The sequence below is a fragment of the Polistes canadensis genome, unplaced genomic scaffold (assembly GCF_001313835.1).
Source record: "Polistes canadensis isolate GaletaPanama2010 unplaced genomic scaffold, ASM131383v1 scaffold_4, whole genome shotgun sequence".
Classification (NCBI taxonomy): Eukaryota; Metazoa; Arthropoda; class Insecta; order Hymenoptera; family Vespidae; genus Polistes; species Polistes canadensis.
The window spans coordinates 2,195,636-2,212,577 of record NW_014569551.1 but is presented as its reverse complement, the minus strand read 5'-3'; the positions used below and the strand labels follow the sequence as shown (position 1 = coordinate 2,212,577).

The 16,942-nt window shown below is 29.2% G+C and overlaps 3 protein-coding genes across 4 annotated transcripts; 1 reads left to right on the top strand and 2 right to left on the bottom strand.

The window, feature by feature from the left end:
- Nucleotides 1-906: 906 nt before the first annotated feature.
- LOC106787548 (UDP-glucose:glycoprotein glucosyltransferase) lies at nt 907-8,699 on the bottom strand. Of its 2 annotated transcripts, XM_014749979.1 has the most exons (24): nt 8,455-8,699; nt 7,849-8,065; nt 7,544-7,779; nt 7,213-7,395; nt 6,960-7,132; nt 6,691-6,886; nt 6,398-6,611; nt 6,093-6,313; nt 5,800-6,015; nt 5,356-5,714; nt 5,051-5,294; nt 4,793-4,960; nt 4,469-4,727; nt 4,284-4,392; nt 4,011-4,196; nt 3,738-3,944; nt 3,262-3,654; nt 3,101-3,115; nt 2,768-2,945; nt 2,513-2,695; nt 2,156-2,431; nt 1,964-2,080; nt 1,745-1,886; nt 907-1,551 (listed from the first exon to the last, which is right to left on the bottom strand). In XM_014749979.1, the coding sequence occupies exons 2-24, from the start codon at nt 8,063-8,065 to the stop codon at nt 1,511-1,513; spliced, it is 4,533 nt and encodes a 1,510-aa protein (XP_014605465.1). In that variant the 5' UTR covers nt 8,455-8,699; the 3' UTR covers nt 907-1,510. The 2 variants fall into 2 exon arrangements, with proteins under 2 accessions (XP_014605465.1, XP_014605472.1); XM_014749986.1 differs by lacking the exon at nt 3,101-3,115 and having other exon boundaries at nt 8,455-8,697.
- Nucleotides 8,700-8,958: 259 nt separating this feature from the next.
- On the top strand, nt 8,959-11,102 carry LOC106787652 (mitochondrial chaperone BCS1). The gene is made up of 7 exons (XM_014750212.1): nt 8,959-9,310; nt 9,389-9,580; nt 9,666-9,805; nt 9,878-10,072; nt 10,141-10,374; nt 10,471-10,641; nt 10,731-11,102. Exons 1-7 carry the CDS (start codon nt 9,180-9,182, stop codon nt 10,943-10,945), a joined length of 1,278 nt encoding a protein of 425 aa, XP_014605698.1. The 5' UTR covers nt 8,959-9,179; the 3' UTR covers nt 10,946-11,102.
- An 883-nt stretch (nt 11,103-11,985) lies between these two features.
- Nucleotides 11,986-16,323, bottom strand: LOC106787645 (actin cytoskeleton-regulatory complex protein PAN1-like). The gene is made up of 7 exons (XM_014750199.1): nt 15,218-16,323; nt 14,833-15,101; nt 14,310-14,742; nt 13,700-14,212; nt 13,359-13,609; nt 12,991-13,235; nt 11,986-12,911 (listed from the first exon to the last, which is right to left on the bottom strand). The coding sequence occupies exons 1-7, from the start codon at nt 15,329-15,331 to the stop codon at nt 12,595-12,597; spliced, it is 2,142 nt and encodes a 713-aa protein (XP_014605685.1). The 5' UTR covers nt 15,332-16,323; the 3' UTR covers nt 11,986-12,594.
- Between the last annotated feature and the right edge of the window lie 619 nt (nt 16,324-16,942).

Below are 16,942 nucleotides of genomic sequence, written 5' to 3'. Positions count from 1 at the left end.
AATCATATAAAAATGACTTACTCGTTGTTCTCGTTCTGCATATTATTCTCCATAATTCATAGATTTCCGAATATCTTCTTCTAGAATACCTTCTGAATAAAACCCCCAAAACAAATGATGTTGAAGAAATGTGAACAGTTAAGAGTCTACTGAAGAAACATATCCAACAGACAAACTCAACGGAAAATATCATTGTCCATTTTATCTGCCATCTCTTGTGTCTTTTCGGATTGTATTTATTATCGGACAAAAGAAAAGCTTTAATTGACATTATGAGATGACCAAATCTAATATCATTGTCCGATATCGTTCGAGAACAAAAAATGATGATACAAGTCCGTTATCAGTCATGCACAATATTTGCATTTTTAAATCAATTTCGATCCACTATCACGATCCGATCCGATTGATTCTCGGTCTACGTAAATAAATATTTACAAATTGTGACAGCAAATGTTCTTCAGAGATGTCTCGCGAATAGATCATTATCAATAATCATATTTGTGTATGTATTTGTAAATACGTCTCCTGATAATTTGAAAATAAATGTTACTTCCTTGTGTTCAAATAAAAACTATTTTTAATAATCGAAAAAACACTTAAAAGTTCTAATAAAAATAAAACAATGAAAGAGAGACAGAAAAAAAAACATAGTTTTGACACAAGATCGTACAAAAATTGCATAAAAATTTTTCTGTAATATATCGTAAATGTATAATATGGTAATGTGACATAACAAATATACACACTTTTGGTATTTGAATTTTTGTTTTACAGAAAATTGGTGGAATTTTTAAATAGGAAATTAGATATCTTGCTTTAACACGATAGGAATGTGTGTGTGTGTGTGTGTATAATATTATAGAAAATAATTGCATATCTTCGTAATGAAAATCCTGCAAAACATATTTTACAAACGATACAAGTTTATTGTTTACGACTATAATATATATAGGTAATAAAAAATCACAATAGTTTTTCGACAACATTTGTGGACTATGCGTCCCATGTCCATATTTTAGCTAGAATACTGAAAAAGTAAGATTTACTTTTCTCTTGAATGTATATCCATTGAACATCGTCGTTCTCTTTCGCATTAATCGTGCAAAAGAAAGTATTATGTATTGTTTTATCGTTTCGAGAAATTCAATTATTTGTATATCACATTACCATAGATATGGTAATGCCAAATAATTCATTTTTGATAATCTATTGCACATTATCATTAATTTGTAAATATCTGCCCTTTATGATAGAGAATTACCGTGTATCATGATAAATATTAATCACAGAAGACAAAGATGAATAATTTCTTTTTTTAAAATGGCACAATCGATTGTGTTTTCGGATAATTGTATACTTATTGATTCAGACAGTAGAGAATAGTTTTTTCTTCTTTCTTTTCTTTTCTTTTCTTTTCATTTCATTTCATTTCTTTTTTTTCCTTCTTTTAGAATAATCGAAAAAGTTATAAACTAAATATCATTTGTTCTATTTCATTAATCTAACTTCACAATTCTTCATGTTTCGTATGATCTTCAGTCGTCGATTCTGAAATAAATAAATAAATTATAATAAGTATTCACCCTATATAGTATTTTTTATTATTATCGTAGGATTCATGAAAAAATTGTGTTCAGGACTTGAATTTGGGTCTTCCACTTGCTGGATGAACGCTTTAACCACTGAACTATCCAGGACCTTCGGTCAACTAACTTCCTCACGAATCCTATACTATACGTACCATTATCTTCTTTTTCCATTTGTCTAGTTTCATTCTCAATTTTTTGCTGTAAGGTTTTTATTTCTTCGTCGTATCCTACCCATTCAGGTAAAATACGCATTGCAGCTTGCAATTTTGCTTCTTTAGTCATTGGATTGTTACACTGAAATATGAAATTTAATTCTTATTATAAATTCTATTAATAAAATAGTCCAATTACACATAGTTCATGATACGAACCAAATCTATAGTTTTGGCATATTTCTTAGATGAATCGTCACACCATGTTTCACACCATAACCAGTCTTGTGGTAATGTTTTTATTGCTACTTGATGGATCATATTATTAGGTAAATCCTAAAGTAATAAATTTATTATTAAAATAATTATTTCTATTAAATTAATTAATATATATATATATGTTTTAAATACCTGATCGAGATTGGATAAACTATTAGGATCCTGACTTAAAGCTTGATATTGTCCTCTTAATCGATCACCTGCGGCAATACGACGGAATCTTTTTAAATCTACTACGTAAAGAGCACTAATATGATAAGAACGGCCTTGTAAATGATTTCTCCAATATCCTTGTTTCCAAAATCTGAAACCATCCATTTCTTTTCTGCTATCACAAAATGGTGTGTAAGCATATGGTGCACCACCAAGATCTAAAGTTGCCAATTCTTTTAAATCAGCTCTTACAACCTAAAAAGAAAAGCAAAATTTGATAGCGAAGTAAATAATTTAGATTGAACAATTAGGAAATAATCAAATTTTCGTTCATACTTGATCAGCATCAACAAATATAATTTTCTTAACGTTCAATGGGAATAATACATCCAAGAACAATATTTTATATCCCCAAATTGTTCGTTGCTTTTCAGTTTGTTGATGTAACCAACGTGGCCATTTATATTGCACTAATTCATATTCGAAACCATACTCTTTCGCCATGTGCGGTAAGAAATCCTATTCATAAAATATTATTTAGATAAATGAATACAATTTTTGATAATAAAAATGTTTTAATATTTTACTTACTTTGACTGTAGGGGAGAGATAATTTTTCAAAAACCAGAACTTCACAGGAGTCTTCGTATGTTTGATAACGCTCAGCATCATAATCTTTAAGAATCTTTCATAGAGATGACCAGAGGCAAGTGAGAATATATTTAATTTGTCATCTTGATCTTCGCTTTCATCTCCTGTAGTGAATGTCCTAATATAAAAAAAAAAAATGAAGCTTTAAAGAAAATATTTTCAATATAATCATTTTATAATTTCAATTTGTTTTAATAAAGAAGAAATAAGATGATAGAATATATTCATTACGTTTTAAATGTGTGTTTGTCTACATAGTAATGAAAAGCTTACCAAAATTTCGAAAAGCTAAAAAAAGGAGAGAATAAATAAAAATTAAAGTTCAAAGATAACTGAATAGCATTGTGTTCCTACTGATATCAATTATAACAGTAGATATGTGAGACTTTTTTTTTTTTTAAAAGAAATTAAAATTAAATATTATTTATATATACCTAGAAATAGAATTCCATATGCCAGAGTTTTTATCATCATCCGAAAGTAAATCCATATTAGCTTTGTCCGGTTTTTTGGAAACTTTGACTTTAAGAACATGACTTTTCAAAGAACTTATTAAAACTTTGACGTTATTGCCATCTTGAATAACATCCTGTCCATCGACGGTAGTAATATCATATATTTCTGCTGAACGTCCATGTCTTAGTCGTAAATGCCACTCTCCAGGATTCGCTTTAAGTTGGAAATATCCTAAATTTGCCATAACTATAGTATCAACCATTACCGGTTGTTTTTCAGTTCCTAATGTAATTTGTAAGCCTCTCGGTGGATTTCCCATTACTGCTTCAAAACAATGGCCTTCGAGTAATAAATGTTCTAATTCGAATTCACTAAACAATAATAATTACAAATTTATACATCCCCGGATATTTATAGAAAAAAACATAAATATATAAATATTATTTAATTATACCTATGAACACCTATTGCAACATTGTCTAATTTAATATTGTCTAAATCGTAAACGCTTCGCACTACTTCCACCAGCCAATTTTCTGGTGCATGAATGTATTGCGTTAATAGCGACGAAGTAGGAAGTTTAGTAAATTTAGCTATAGCGCCATTTAAGTGTCCATCTGCAGTAAATTGCGGTTCAGGATCGAGTACAAAACGATAGAAACTGAAATAAAATTTATAAAACCATCAGTATATAAAATAAATGTTAAATAATATACGATTGTTTTACCTTTTCAATGGCATGTCGCTATTTTTATCTAAACAATTAAGGAATACTTTAATTTGGCAGTTCAATGTTTGTTGTAATGTTTTCAAAATTGGACCTAATTTTTGAGCACCTCGTGACACCGGATCAACAATTGCAATTAAATCAAATGTTACTTCATCAGGATTTACAGGTGGAAGTTTTATAACGCTGAAAAATTAATATAATGTTTGTAATTATATAAAAAAAAACAATTAACAACAACAGAAGAAAACTGTAATATTTATTATTAGTTACCTATGCTCATCTCCATGAAAACGTACTTCGAATCGACTACGTGTTTGTGGTCGTGGAACCAAGAGTGAAGTGATTTTCATTATCATGTCATCCGTAATATCAGTTCTTTCTACATTTAAGAACAATTAAAGTAATTTTCTATTCCAATGACCGTAATAAATATAAAAACAATAATATGCTTTTACCATAATCATCGTCATCCTCAGACGGAGATTTAATTAAATTTTTAAATAATTTATCTCCATATGTACTCTGACTAAATCGTTCCAAAAGTGAAAAATCTTCATTGGTAAATTCTTCATTAGTGTCTAAGGGGCCAATCATTCGTCCATTACATACAACAGTTGCGGCTCCTTTTTCTAGTCCTAAAACTTGTTTAGCATAGTACGTATGGAACTCTAATAACTTGTCTTGATCTTTCAAGTGTTCGTTAACTGACTCATACTGCAATATTATTAAATATTTAAAGATATATTCTATATTCTAAAAAATACAAATTCTGAACCAACCTCTGCAAGGGATTCAAAGTCTTCTTTGACTATTTTGTGCATTACTTGTAAAACTTTATCTGTGGGCAATGAATTTAAAGCAGCAAGTGCAATTCTGTTTAAATCATATTCAAAATCAACATCATTATTATTGATGATTAAGCTTATTCTTGCATCTGGATTTGATTCCTATATAAAATACGATTTAATTAGATACAATACTTATTCAGGAAGAAATTTTTATAAACTTTAAAGTAATTATGTAAAACATTGGCATACTATATAAATAACAGCTTCCTGCAGCAATTTTCTAGACGACTTTAATTTTAAATCAACTACGATCCAGAATGAATATAAATGATGCAAACTACTTCGACGAGATACAAATAAATATTGCATTTTTTCCATGAGCCAGGACGATGCATCTTGGGGAGTCCATTTAGTATAATCGTTATCTTTGGGAACTGTTCCAATTAAATTCAACCAAGAATTTTTATCTATTTTCAAGATACGTTCGTTTAATCTATAAAAATAGTGTATAGTTTTATTTATTTTCTAAGACAATCTTAAGCGTAGTATATTACCGTGGCATAACGTTCGGTTGATTCATTATAAAGTCAATAACATCGTCTCCTTGTGTAACTTCACCACGATAAACTGCTTTCTGTAAGGCAGGTGTTTGCGCTACAATAGTACTTAATACTGCTTCTTCAAATAAATCAGCATTTAATCGAGTAGCCGGTAATGGTACGCCATTAAGTAACGCTTGGGGGAATTTTTTAAAACCAGATCGTTTAACAAAATCGCTAGCTAAATGACGACCGACGTCATATTCTGATTCTTCGCTAAGAATGTAATTTATATTAGCAGAAGAATCTATTTTTCTTATAGCTTGTTTAACAATGTCCACAGTTATGGGATAAGATCCGATATACAATCCTAACTGAAATAAATTCATTCGTGTTACTTGATTATTTTAAATAATAAAATCTAATTACAATTAATCAATGAATTATTTAAAATTATACCAGAAATTCTAATGCTTCCTTAGCACTTTTGCTTTCTATGAAATAATGGAATGCATTGTTCACTGCAACGCTCGCATCCAACAAGCCAGTAACCGAAGTATCATAATTAGTTATGAAAACGAATCCTATTCTTAAAGGAGCAACATATGTATATAAAGATGATGCTAATGAAATTAAGGCCATTGAATCTTCGTTTAAAGGATCGATGATTAATACCTGAAAATATAATACAAAATATATATGTACATTTTTTAAATTACAAATTTCTTAATTTAAAGATTAAAATAATTTACCAAATTATATAAATTTCGTCTTATATTTCTAAGCATTCCTGGAAAAGTTGGTCTTAATAGTTCAGTCAACGCAGGTGACCATCTACTATAACGAACATCAGTTTCAATATCGTTTATCCAAATTATAGCTGAGTCTCTAATATCCATAGCAAACTCTTGATTATCTACATTACTTGACAAATCAAGAGCTAAAAGTTTCCCCATTTTTTTACTATTAAATCCTATAAAACAAAAAAGAAGAAAGAATATATAATTATTAGATAAATTTATAAAATCATATATGTAAAAAATTATTTAAATTTTACCAATTTTATGAAGTGCCTCCATTACACGTAGTTCGCCTCTCAAAGCTTCTAGAAGTGTAAGTACGTCGATAGCTTCCAAGTCAAAGAATAAACCATTGATAAAGAGCGCGGTGTCTGTCGGTTGTATACTTAAACTTCCAGAAAATATTTCTTGATTTAATTTCATCTCCTTTTTCATTTCATTATTTACTTTTGTTCTAATCAATGATTTGGCCTAAAACAACATACATTTTTGTATAGCATACGAAATACGTATCGAAGATAATTATTGTTAATAAAATATTCAATCTTACTTGCATAGGAAAATTCTGAGCGATGTCTGTTAAAACGTTAAGAGCTTCATCCGTAGGAGAGTTCATTATTCTCTCGGCTGCTTGATGACTTAATTCTTGAAACTGCCATACTTTTAATGCCCCAATTTCATGACTCGTTTCAAGCAAATGTGTTTGTAATTCTTCTAATTCAGCTTTTTTATCTGGATATAATGTTCTAAAAGATATAAATTATTAATATTATTTAAAATGTTTTATTATATACCAATCAAATAAATTCTAATAAATACTTTAAAGTCACGAAGTTGATTCCATCTATTTCTTCAATTCCATCATTGTTTGTTTCAGATCCTTTTCCAGTATTATCTTTAATATCTGAATCATCTGTAGCTTTGTATTCAGTCGATTTCATTTGTAATTCTACACCATAACCGGATAACCGTAATTTCCTATCTAGTCTATCCTGTAATTAAAAGATACATACGAGGAATAATACAAAGTTTGTTTTGTTTTTTATTAACTAAAATTACAGTTCGTTTTTACCTTTACGTAGTAACGTAATATATAATTGATTCCGTGTGTATCCGCTATACTTTTTAATTTCGTGTGATAGTTCATGAACATTGGAGAATCAATTTGACCATACATTATTATAACTTTATCAGTTTTTTGAGATCCCAAATAATAATGATCTATACTGTAAGTATCTCTCTTAGTCCATTTATCCTAAAAAATTTAAAATAAAATAAAAGGAACATTAATCTCTTGCACTATAATTTAACACGCAAAGCTGTGTCAATTTGGTGAAAATATTGCTCGCATATCAATCTATGTAGCAATTTCACATGTTGTTCAATGAAACTGTTTTAATTACCTTAGCGATTAATTCATTTACTTCAAAGATGGAACATGTAAATTTCCCACCGATGTCAATTACGTTATAACAATCTAAAGTAGAAACATTCTTGTTTTCTGCCATTTGAAAAAACATTTCAACTCGGGTAGAATAAATACGCAATGATAATCCTAATTTAAGAACCGCAATCTCCGCTGGAGATAAATGCTTCCCAGCTAACTTCAAAATTAATTCATAATTATCCTTTTCTGTACCTGCAAAACATACGTCAGATTAAAATAATATAATTAATTATAAAGCATGTTGATTATTTTGTCAATTACCATTTTGTATGGACGCAACATTTTCAGAATATGCTTCGATGAATTTCCAAAAGTAATTTGGATTTTCATCATTGAGATATTCAGCTGCTTCTAAAAATAATGGAGTTTCCATCCATTTTGCATCAATCAATGTTGTCACATATTTGTTTACTTTTTTATCTGCTTTTAATCCTTTTGAGCACAAAAGTAATGAATAAAAAAATACTAGTATCCACATCTAAAACAGACATATAACATAATAACAATAATAATATCAATCATATATAAATCTCAATTATTATAAAAATATATTGCAAATAATTAGAAAATTATTTATACGTTTATAAACACATCAAACAATGTAGAGGTTAAGTCCTTTGTTTGTGAAGAAAACTTACATTAATAAATAAATAATAAATAACTTAAAGTAACCTATATAAATTATATTTATGAAAATCTTATATTTTCAATAGAAAACAAATATTTAAATACAAAATTATATAAATAAATGAAAATTTGTTGTTTCAAAACTGACACCATCAAAGTATACACCATAAATATGCATATCAGAAAAATAACTATTTAAGAAATATTATAATACAAACAATTGTGGAATATGTTGCATACCCTTAAATGTTGATTAAAAACTGTATTAATTATCGAGAAGACATTTATAATAATGACCAATCCACGTATCGCACGTGTCACTTCAGAATACACAGAAATTCTACGTAAAATGGACGGATGTGTATGTGTTGAACACACATATATACACTCACATGACGTATGCGTTAGTATTGAATAATATTTAATTTAATAATGATCAATGATTATATATATGACACAAATATTTTACTGTGTCGATCGTAATAAATGATTTAATAATCAGTTAAATGAAAATAATTCTACGAAATAATTCATCAATGATTTATAGTATCTACAAAATAATTCGTCAATGATAGGAATGCTTTGATGAATTACATCGTAGATACACGGAATCATTGATGCATTTCGTTTTACGTAAATACTATTGAATCATTGAAATAGTACATCGTAGAATTATTTTCATTACAATTCAACGTTTTATCTCGACTGATTAATATTATAATTTATATTTTATATAAACAGTATTTTTCAATTGTTATACAACACATTATATTTAAATACATTGTTGAAATATTATACAGCAATTAGAAAAGTTTGTCATTGTTATATTAAAATATATTATTTTTGAAAGAAAAATCTGTGAATACTGTAAATAACCTATAATAGAATAATTTCTCAGTTATAAAACAAGTAATATATGTATAATTAGTGTCTTCAATTAAGATTGGACAATACAGTATATCAAAATGACAATAGTCGATTACATTCATACTCTATCAGAGAATCCTTACTTTGGTGCCGGTTTCGGTCTTTTTGGCGTAGGAGCTGGAGCTGCTATATTAAGAAAAGGAATGCAGGCTGGCATGATATTCTTTAGGTAATATTGTAATAAAAATTAAATTTTATATTGTTGACTTTTTTTTATATGATACTTTAGTAATCTTATATGATAAAGGCGACATTATATGATTACTTTGGAAGTTCCATGTCGAGACAAAAGTTATCAATGGCTCTTGCAATGGATCACACATAGAGGTGCTACTAGAACGCAACATTTGTCTGTTGAAACGAGCTTTGAACAAAAAGAAACTGGTCAAATTAAAACTAAATATGAATTCATACCTAGCATCGGAACTCACTTTTTTAAGTAAGTAATTTCTTCCTCGAAAATTCATCAGTTTCAATAATATGATTGATCATGGAATTTATTAATATAAATGATTAACTCACAGCTATCGAGGTAATTGGATTAGAGTTGAAAGAACAAGAGAACAACAAACATTAGATTTGCACATGGGTATTCCATGGGAAACAGTACAGCTTACAGCATTCGGAAGAGACAGAAGTTTATATTTTAATATTCTTGAAGAAGGTTGAATTCCTATATTACAATTATTAAACCATTAAAGTAATAAGAATTTAGTAATAAATTTTTTTTTCATAGCTAGACAAATGGCTTTAAAGGAGCATGAAGGAAAAACTATAATGTATGTTGCGATGGGCAGTGAGTGGAGACAATTTGGACATCCTAAAAAGAAAAGGCCGTTAACATCAGTAGTCTTAGATGCTGGAATATCTGAAAGGATATTAAATGATTGTAAAGATTTTATTAGTACCCCTTCATGGTATAGTGATAGAGGTAAAAAGAGAATTAAGCATTTTATTCTGAAGAAAAAATGTTGATCTTTTACTCGTTTTTATATTTAGGGATTCCATATAGGAGAGGATATTTATTGCACGGTCCACCAGGGTGTGGAAAATCATCTTTCATAACTGCATTAGCTGGAGAGTTAGAACGTGGTATATGTGTCTTAAATTTGTCCGAACGTGGCTTAACAGATGATAGATTAAATCATTTATTAGCAGTTGCTCCGCAACAAACAATTATTCTTCTTGAAGATATTGATGCTGCATTTACTAGTAGAGAAGAATCTAAGGAAGGTAAAATTGGTAGTATTATTCTAATATTAATTTAATTATGACTTTGAATATATATATATATAACATGTTACATTATACTTTTGATTGTAATTACAGTTAAAGCAGCGTACGATGGTTTAAACAGAGTTACGTTTAGTGGTCTATTGAATTGTTTGGATGGCGTTGCATCTACTGAAGCAAGAATTTTATTTATGACAACCAATTATCTGGAACGTTTAGATCCTGCTCTTGTGAGACCTGGTAGAGTTGACGTCAAAGAATATATTGGTACATATTCAAAGATTAATGTATATACCTAAATATTCAAGTATTAAAACTCAGAATAGAAAAATAATTAATGTAAAATATTTTACTAGGTTGGTGCAGTGGTTCTCAAGTCGAACAAATGTTTTTGAGATTTTATAAATCGCCTGAAAACGTAACGAATGATATGGCGAAACAATTTGCTAACGAAGTGATGGCTCAAAAGAGAAACGTTAGTCCTGCGCAAATTCAAGGGTACTTTATGTTCCATAAAAATGATCCAGAAAAAGTCATAAGCAATGTTACACAAATATGGGAACTTACATAATAATGAAAATTGAAAATACTGTCTACCTGGAAATCTCTGTAGGAACATTTTATATTATATTTAAACTATATTTTAACTTTTGGAATATGAGATGTACTTTATATTTATGTAGGTAATCTGTGAAAAAATATAAACTGTTGTAATCGGATGAGATATACGTAAATATATGTATAGAGACTTTTTTTATTAATTTTATAGCAATGATAAATAATGCAATTTTCATTTTCTTTTATGCATTATCAAAACCACCATGCGTATAACAAAATACAATATGATATATTTATTTGTCAGATTGTATGCGATAATTGAGAATGTTTCTTTTTTTTTTTTTAAATCTCATTTATGCATTCCTGCATACTTAAACAGTATACCGTAACACAGTGTTTTTCTAAAAATCCTAATCGAATGTGAGAAACACTGGATTTGATATAATGTAAGATGGACATGCAAATATTTTAGTTCTCTTTTACACAATTATTTATATATATATTTATATTATTATATAAATATATATATATTAACTTGTATATGCATTATCAGTATTACATATGGACGTTCTTTAAGAATACTGTTTTTTTTAATATATGATCATGTATATCTATTAAAAGAAATAAAAATCATATTAGAATGTTTACATATCACCGATATAAAATAATTTAATTTTGAATTTGAATAAAATTGAATGCGCCTGCACAATACATACGCAGTATTCAAATTGTAATACTTTTTCATCCTATTATTTGTTAACTCTTACAAATTTATACACATTTAATTAACTGGAATATACCAGATTGTACTCTAGTCTTGATACAAATTTCTACCCATCTTGTAACATTTGTAAAATACTATATTGCTTTATTATTTAAAGTTAAAATGTAAAAAAACTAATGTTATATATAATTATTTATAATTTTATGTATATATACCACATTTACTTATGATCAATATTCTTAGAGGAACAACTAGTTTTACAATTACTTTTAATTATTATTTATATTAAAAATTATGCAATACAAGTTTCCAAAATAAATATTCCTCTTACATAATTTTTAAATAGATATTTTATGTGTATATATATACATAATTAAAAAAAATGATTTATACATTATTTAGTTTAACTTCATTACGACAATTCGCTATTTTAGGAGAAGTATTTTAAAGATTTGTTTTTTAATAGATTTGGTATATTATATTATATCTACTCACGCGTGCCAGATTTTTCTCTTTCTTGTTTAAAATGGCACATTTAGATTTACATTATTACAAAATATTTACAATAACATCTCATTTTGATGATGTATTTCGTTTCTTTTTTATCACTGAAAATGTATGGAATACTTAACGATTCAAATAGTTTGTAAATTCTCAAAAAGTCCAAAGTTACATAAATTTCTAATTTAAATACTTTGTGTTTCTTCGTTTTTTGTTTTTCTATTAATTGAAAAGGCAGTAACCACAGCAAATAATGATATAACGTATAAATATAAAATTAGTGAGATCTAATCGGAAGATAGAGAGAAAGAGAGAGAGAGAGAGAGAAAGAGAGAGAGACAGAGACAGAGACAGACAGACAGACAGACAGAAAGAGATTCGCTATAAGTAAAGACATATACATATTAACAAACTTATAATAAAAGATATTATGTCTTTTAAAAGCTCCAAATGTACGGTTCGTAATTTAAAGGATCAGGTTGTTCCATATGACCTGTGTGATTATTATTTGCCACCAAACATGATGCATAAACTGCATTGGAATTACCTTGAGTAGATACAGGTGGAACAATAGGAGCTAATCTACAATCTGATCTTTGTTGCATTATAGGACCCATTGGTTGCATTGATTGTGGTCCTGGTGGTGGACCTGGAGGTGGTGGTGGCGGTGGTTGCGATTGAGGAATTGATGGTGGAGGAGCTGAGATGTTATGAACGGGCTGCAATATGTTACTACTAGCAACATAATTTGGCACTAAAAACATAATATTATTGAATAATTATACATTCTAACGTAAAATTAAATCTATTAAACGTTATTTAATTTAACTTACTTGTCGGATTATGGAAAGGCATAGGAGCTGGCTCAGGAACCATATTTGCTGGTGGTGGTACAACTTTCAAAGGAACAGGATCAGATTTCTTTTTCCTAGATATACGTTTTTGTATATTACTCGTTGAATGATCTCTTTTTTTATTATCGCTCGATTTCTTTTTCTTATCTCCAGGAGTTTTTGATTTATTAAGACGATTACCGCTAGCTTGCCAAAGATGAACTGTATGAACTGCATTTCCTTCTCTAAAGTATTAGCAAATATTTTTTATTAGTAGTGTATATATTTATATGTAAATTTAAATGAAATATAAATGTATATAAATAGTGAAAACTTTTGATATTATTATTAACGCTGTATATAATTACCCTTGTTTTTTCCCAAGCTTCCAACTGTGTATTCCTGCCTTATGAAGACGTTCTCTAATTGTATCTACACTACATTTCAATCCTAAAGCAGGAGCCACGTATTTTGCTGCAGTTAACGGATTTTGAGTAGCCATAGCGACTATAGCTTCGTCTTGTTCCTTGGTTGTAATTCTACGACGGCCCTTTCTTTCTTTTGTTTGTACATTTCCTTCTTTATGCCAACGTTCTAACCATCTTTTAACAGTACGCTCCTATTAAATATATATATAATTAAAAAATCTTTAAAATATATACAAAGATTTTGTGAAATAAACATAGAATATATTTATAATTAAATTTACCGATCTGTCAATCGCTAATGCAATGGATAATGTAGATAATCCTGCTTCCGACATTCCGATCATACGGTTTCTAATTTCTACACTAGTTTCTAGCGTCCCTTTTGCTTTACCACCTTTCTTTTTTCTCTTTTGTCTTTCTGAATGTTTACTTTCTCCTTTTGACATATCATCAACTTGCACACTATCTGTATTCGACAGCTGATTACTATCAAGAGAACTACAAGAATTTGAACAATCCGAACTGATATTTGTGTTATTCACAGGATTAGATAATTTAGATTGTAGGTTTTGTTCTTGCTGTTGTTGGGCCTGATGATCCACTTGAATTTGTGCTTGCTGAGAATCAAATTTCGAATGATGAATACTGGTATCTTCCTGCAATCTTTGTTGAGCCTGCTGTTGCATTTGTTGTTGTTGTATTTGTTGCATGTGATGTTGCTCTCCTTGACTATGAAGCTCTTGAAGTTGGTGTTGAGGTGCCATCAGTTTATGATTTACAGTAGTTGGTTGACCCTTATAAAAGTAATAAAAGAAAATATTTTATCATCAATCAAATACATTGTACAATATTATAAAAATTAGAATAACAATATAAAAAATGAAGTCATACTTGTGGATAATGATGACTGCCTTGTACAAGATCGAGGGGCCAATTATTTTGTGCGATATTCATACTAGGATGTTGATACATAGGTTGTGGTTGTTGACTCATAGTCAATCCATTGTTAAATTCCGTTTGATTGTCAGGTAATGCTTGAGCAGTATTTTGTATTTCATTGGTCTGTTCTTGAGGAATATTTTGTTGCACGAATCCAAATCCTTGTTGCTGCTGTTGCTGTTGTTCAGTAGGTTGTTTTAAATTTTCTACAGGTGCACCATCGCCGACATAAATATCTCTGGCTCTAACTTTACGTGGAGGATTTTTCTTTTTTTGTATACTTTTGTCGTTCTTGGTGGAATCTTTATTAGATTTCTTTTTCCCCAATTGAGTACCCGTAGGTCTCCATACAGCTTGTTGAATAGCTGCACCATCTGCATCATTGCTAAAATATTGCATACCAAAATGAGATGAAATAAAATAACAAAAATAATTCTTTTAATAGATCAACAAATATTACAATATAGAAACTAACCCGAGTGGAATCCTTTGCATATATTTCCTAGACGGCGTCCAACTATGAATTCCAGCTTTATGCAATCTCTCTCGTACTGTATCAACGGAACAGGTGAGTCCTAAAGCTGGAAGTACAGCTTTAGCAGCAGTCAAAGGTGTTTGAGTAGCGAGCTTGATTATCGCTTCATCTTGTTCTGCTGTTGTAGCTCTCTTACGACCACAACGTTCTCTGGTTTCTACGTTGCCTTCTTTATCAAATCGATTGAGCCATCTTTTGACTGTACGTTGCTAGATGAATAGAATAAAATCAAATCATTAAATAAAATACACATGATATTTAATAAAAATATAAGAGAAATTAAGAAAAACGATAATAGATTATAAACAAATAAAAGAAAATTTACCGAACAATTAACAGCAGCGGCAATTTCTCTTAATCCCAAACCAGCCTCGTACATTCCAACCATTCGGTTTCTTAATTCTGGGGTGGTTTCATGCACCCCCCTTGTTTTACCCATTGTTGTTATATATTAACTTTCTTTTTAAATAATTTCAAGCAAATAAAGAGAAAGGGTTAGTGAAGGGAGATAATGTTAGTGGGAAAAAAAATTTCAAATTTCACGCGACAAGTGACGTATTATAAAAGTAGGAGGGGACCACGTGACAAATGGCTGTACATATCACTAGAACAACAAGTTTATCTGAATTTGTCCTTATCGTTCGATAATAAGGATGACATAGATAACGCAAATCGCGTACCATATATCTTATAATTAAATTCGGATACTTATGAGATAATCTAAACGTCATTGTCACTTGGATGCAATGAAATGAATTATGAAATATTTCTTCTTTTTCGTTCTCGTCATCGTGATGCTCTCTGCGCTTCGATGATTTGGGACAAAACTTTGACAAGCAGATGTCAAAATGATAAATATACAAATCGAAATAAAAAAAGAAAAATACTTTTTGTTTTTCTTTTTAATTCACGTCAATCTTGTCGGACATTTTAACGCGCACTAAAATCATCTCACAACGTAGAGAATCTTTCCGATCGGGTTTTTTTTACATTTAACCGGTTAAAGTATATACCACTGCGTTTTAGTATTTTCTTTCTTTCTTTTTTCTCTCTTTGTTTTCTTCTTCTATTCTGTTCTGTCACGTTTGTGTATGCCAGTATTTTTTCCTTTCCTTTTTTTCTTTCGATGAAACGTATCCGTACGGAGAAAACACCGCGGTCAATACAACTTCAGCTGTACAGTCCCCGTGGAGATTATTTTGTCACGCTACGAACTAACCTCCAAATGTACGAATTTAACGTTATTAAAGATTGAGAAGATTACATGATTGTTATACGTGAAATTAAATCTTATGTTTTATTATCACGTGATAGTTTATTTTTTGTTATTTAATTATTCACTCTTTATATTAATTTAAACAAACAAAGATGTATTTGACAAGACGTCAATTAAAGTTCGTTCTAGTGACTGTACGACGAAATCGACTGTACAGTCACCGATGAAAATATATTGTCCAATAAATTAAACTAGATTGTTGAATTTTCCGGCTTTTTTATTCGTTTTTATTTTCATTATAATGTATTAAATATTTTTTTAATCTTTATAAGAATATTTTATTTATTTTGTAGTATACTTTTTTAAATATTTGCATTATCGATGATTTATCAAAAAAAAAGTAATTGTAGAAAGAACGACAATAGTAATTCGTTCGTAGACTGTACCTGCGGTTGACGGGAAAAGTACAGTCCACAATACGTTGAAGTAAATTATGCGAGTAGCTCATGAGGAGGTATGATAGCGATCTGAATAAGAATGTTAAGTTGAAGATAATAGATTTCTATATGTGTGATAATAAATCATTTTCTTTTTCTTTTTTTTTCATCGATCGTTCGCAATCAAAGTAATACGATTAGATGATCATTGGTCAATAATTTTACCGGCGACTGTACACACCAAAAGAATTATTCAAGGTTGGCTCAGTTTTATACATATATGCATACATATATGCACATTTACCTTCGTTGGAATTCTATTGACTCGTATTTCCTATATATTTAACATATTGTTCTGTTTTTCTTTTTATTATAATAATATTACATTTAAATGGAT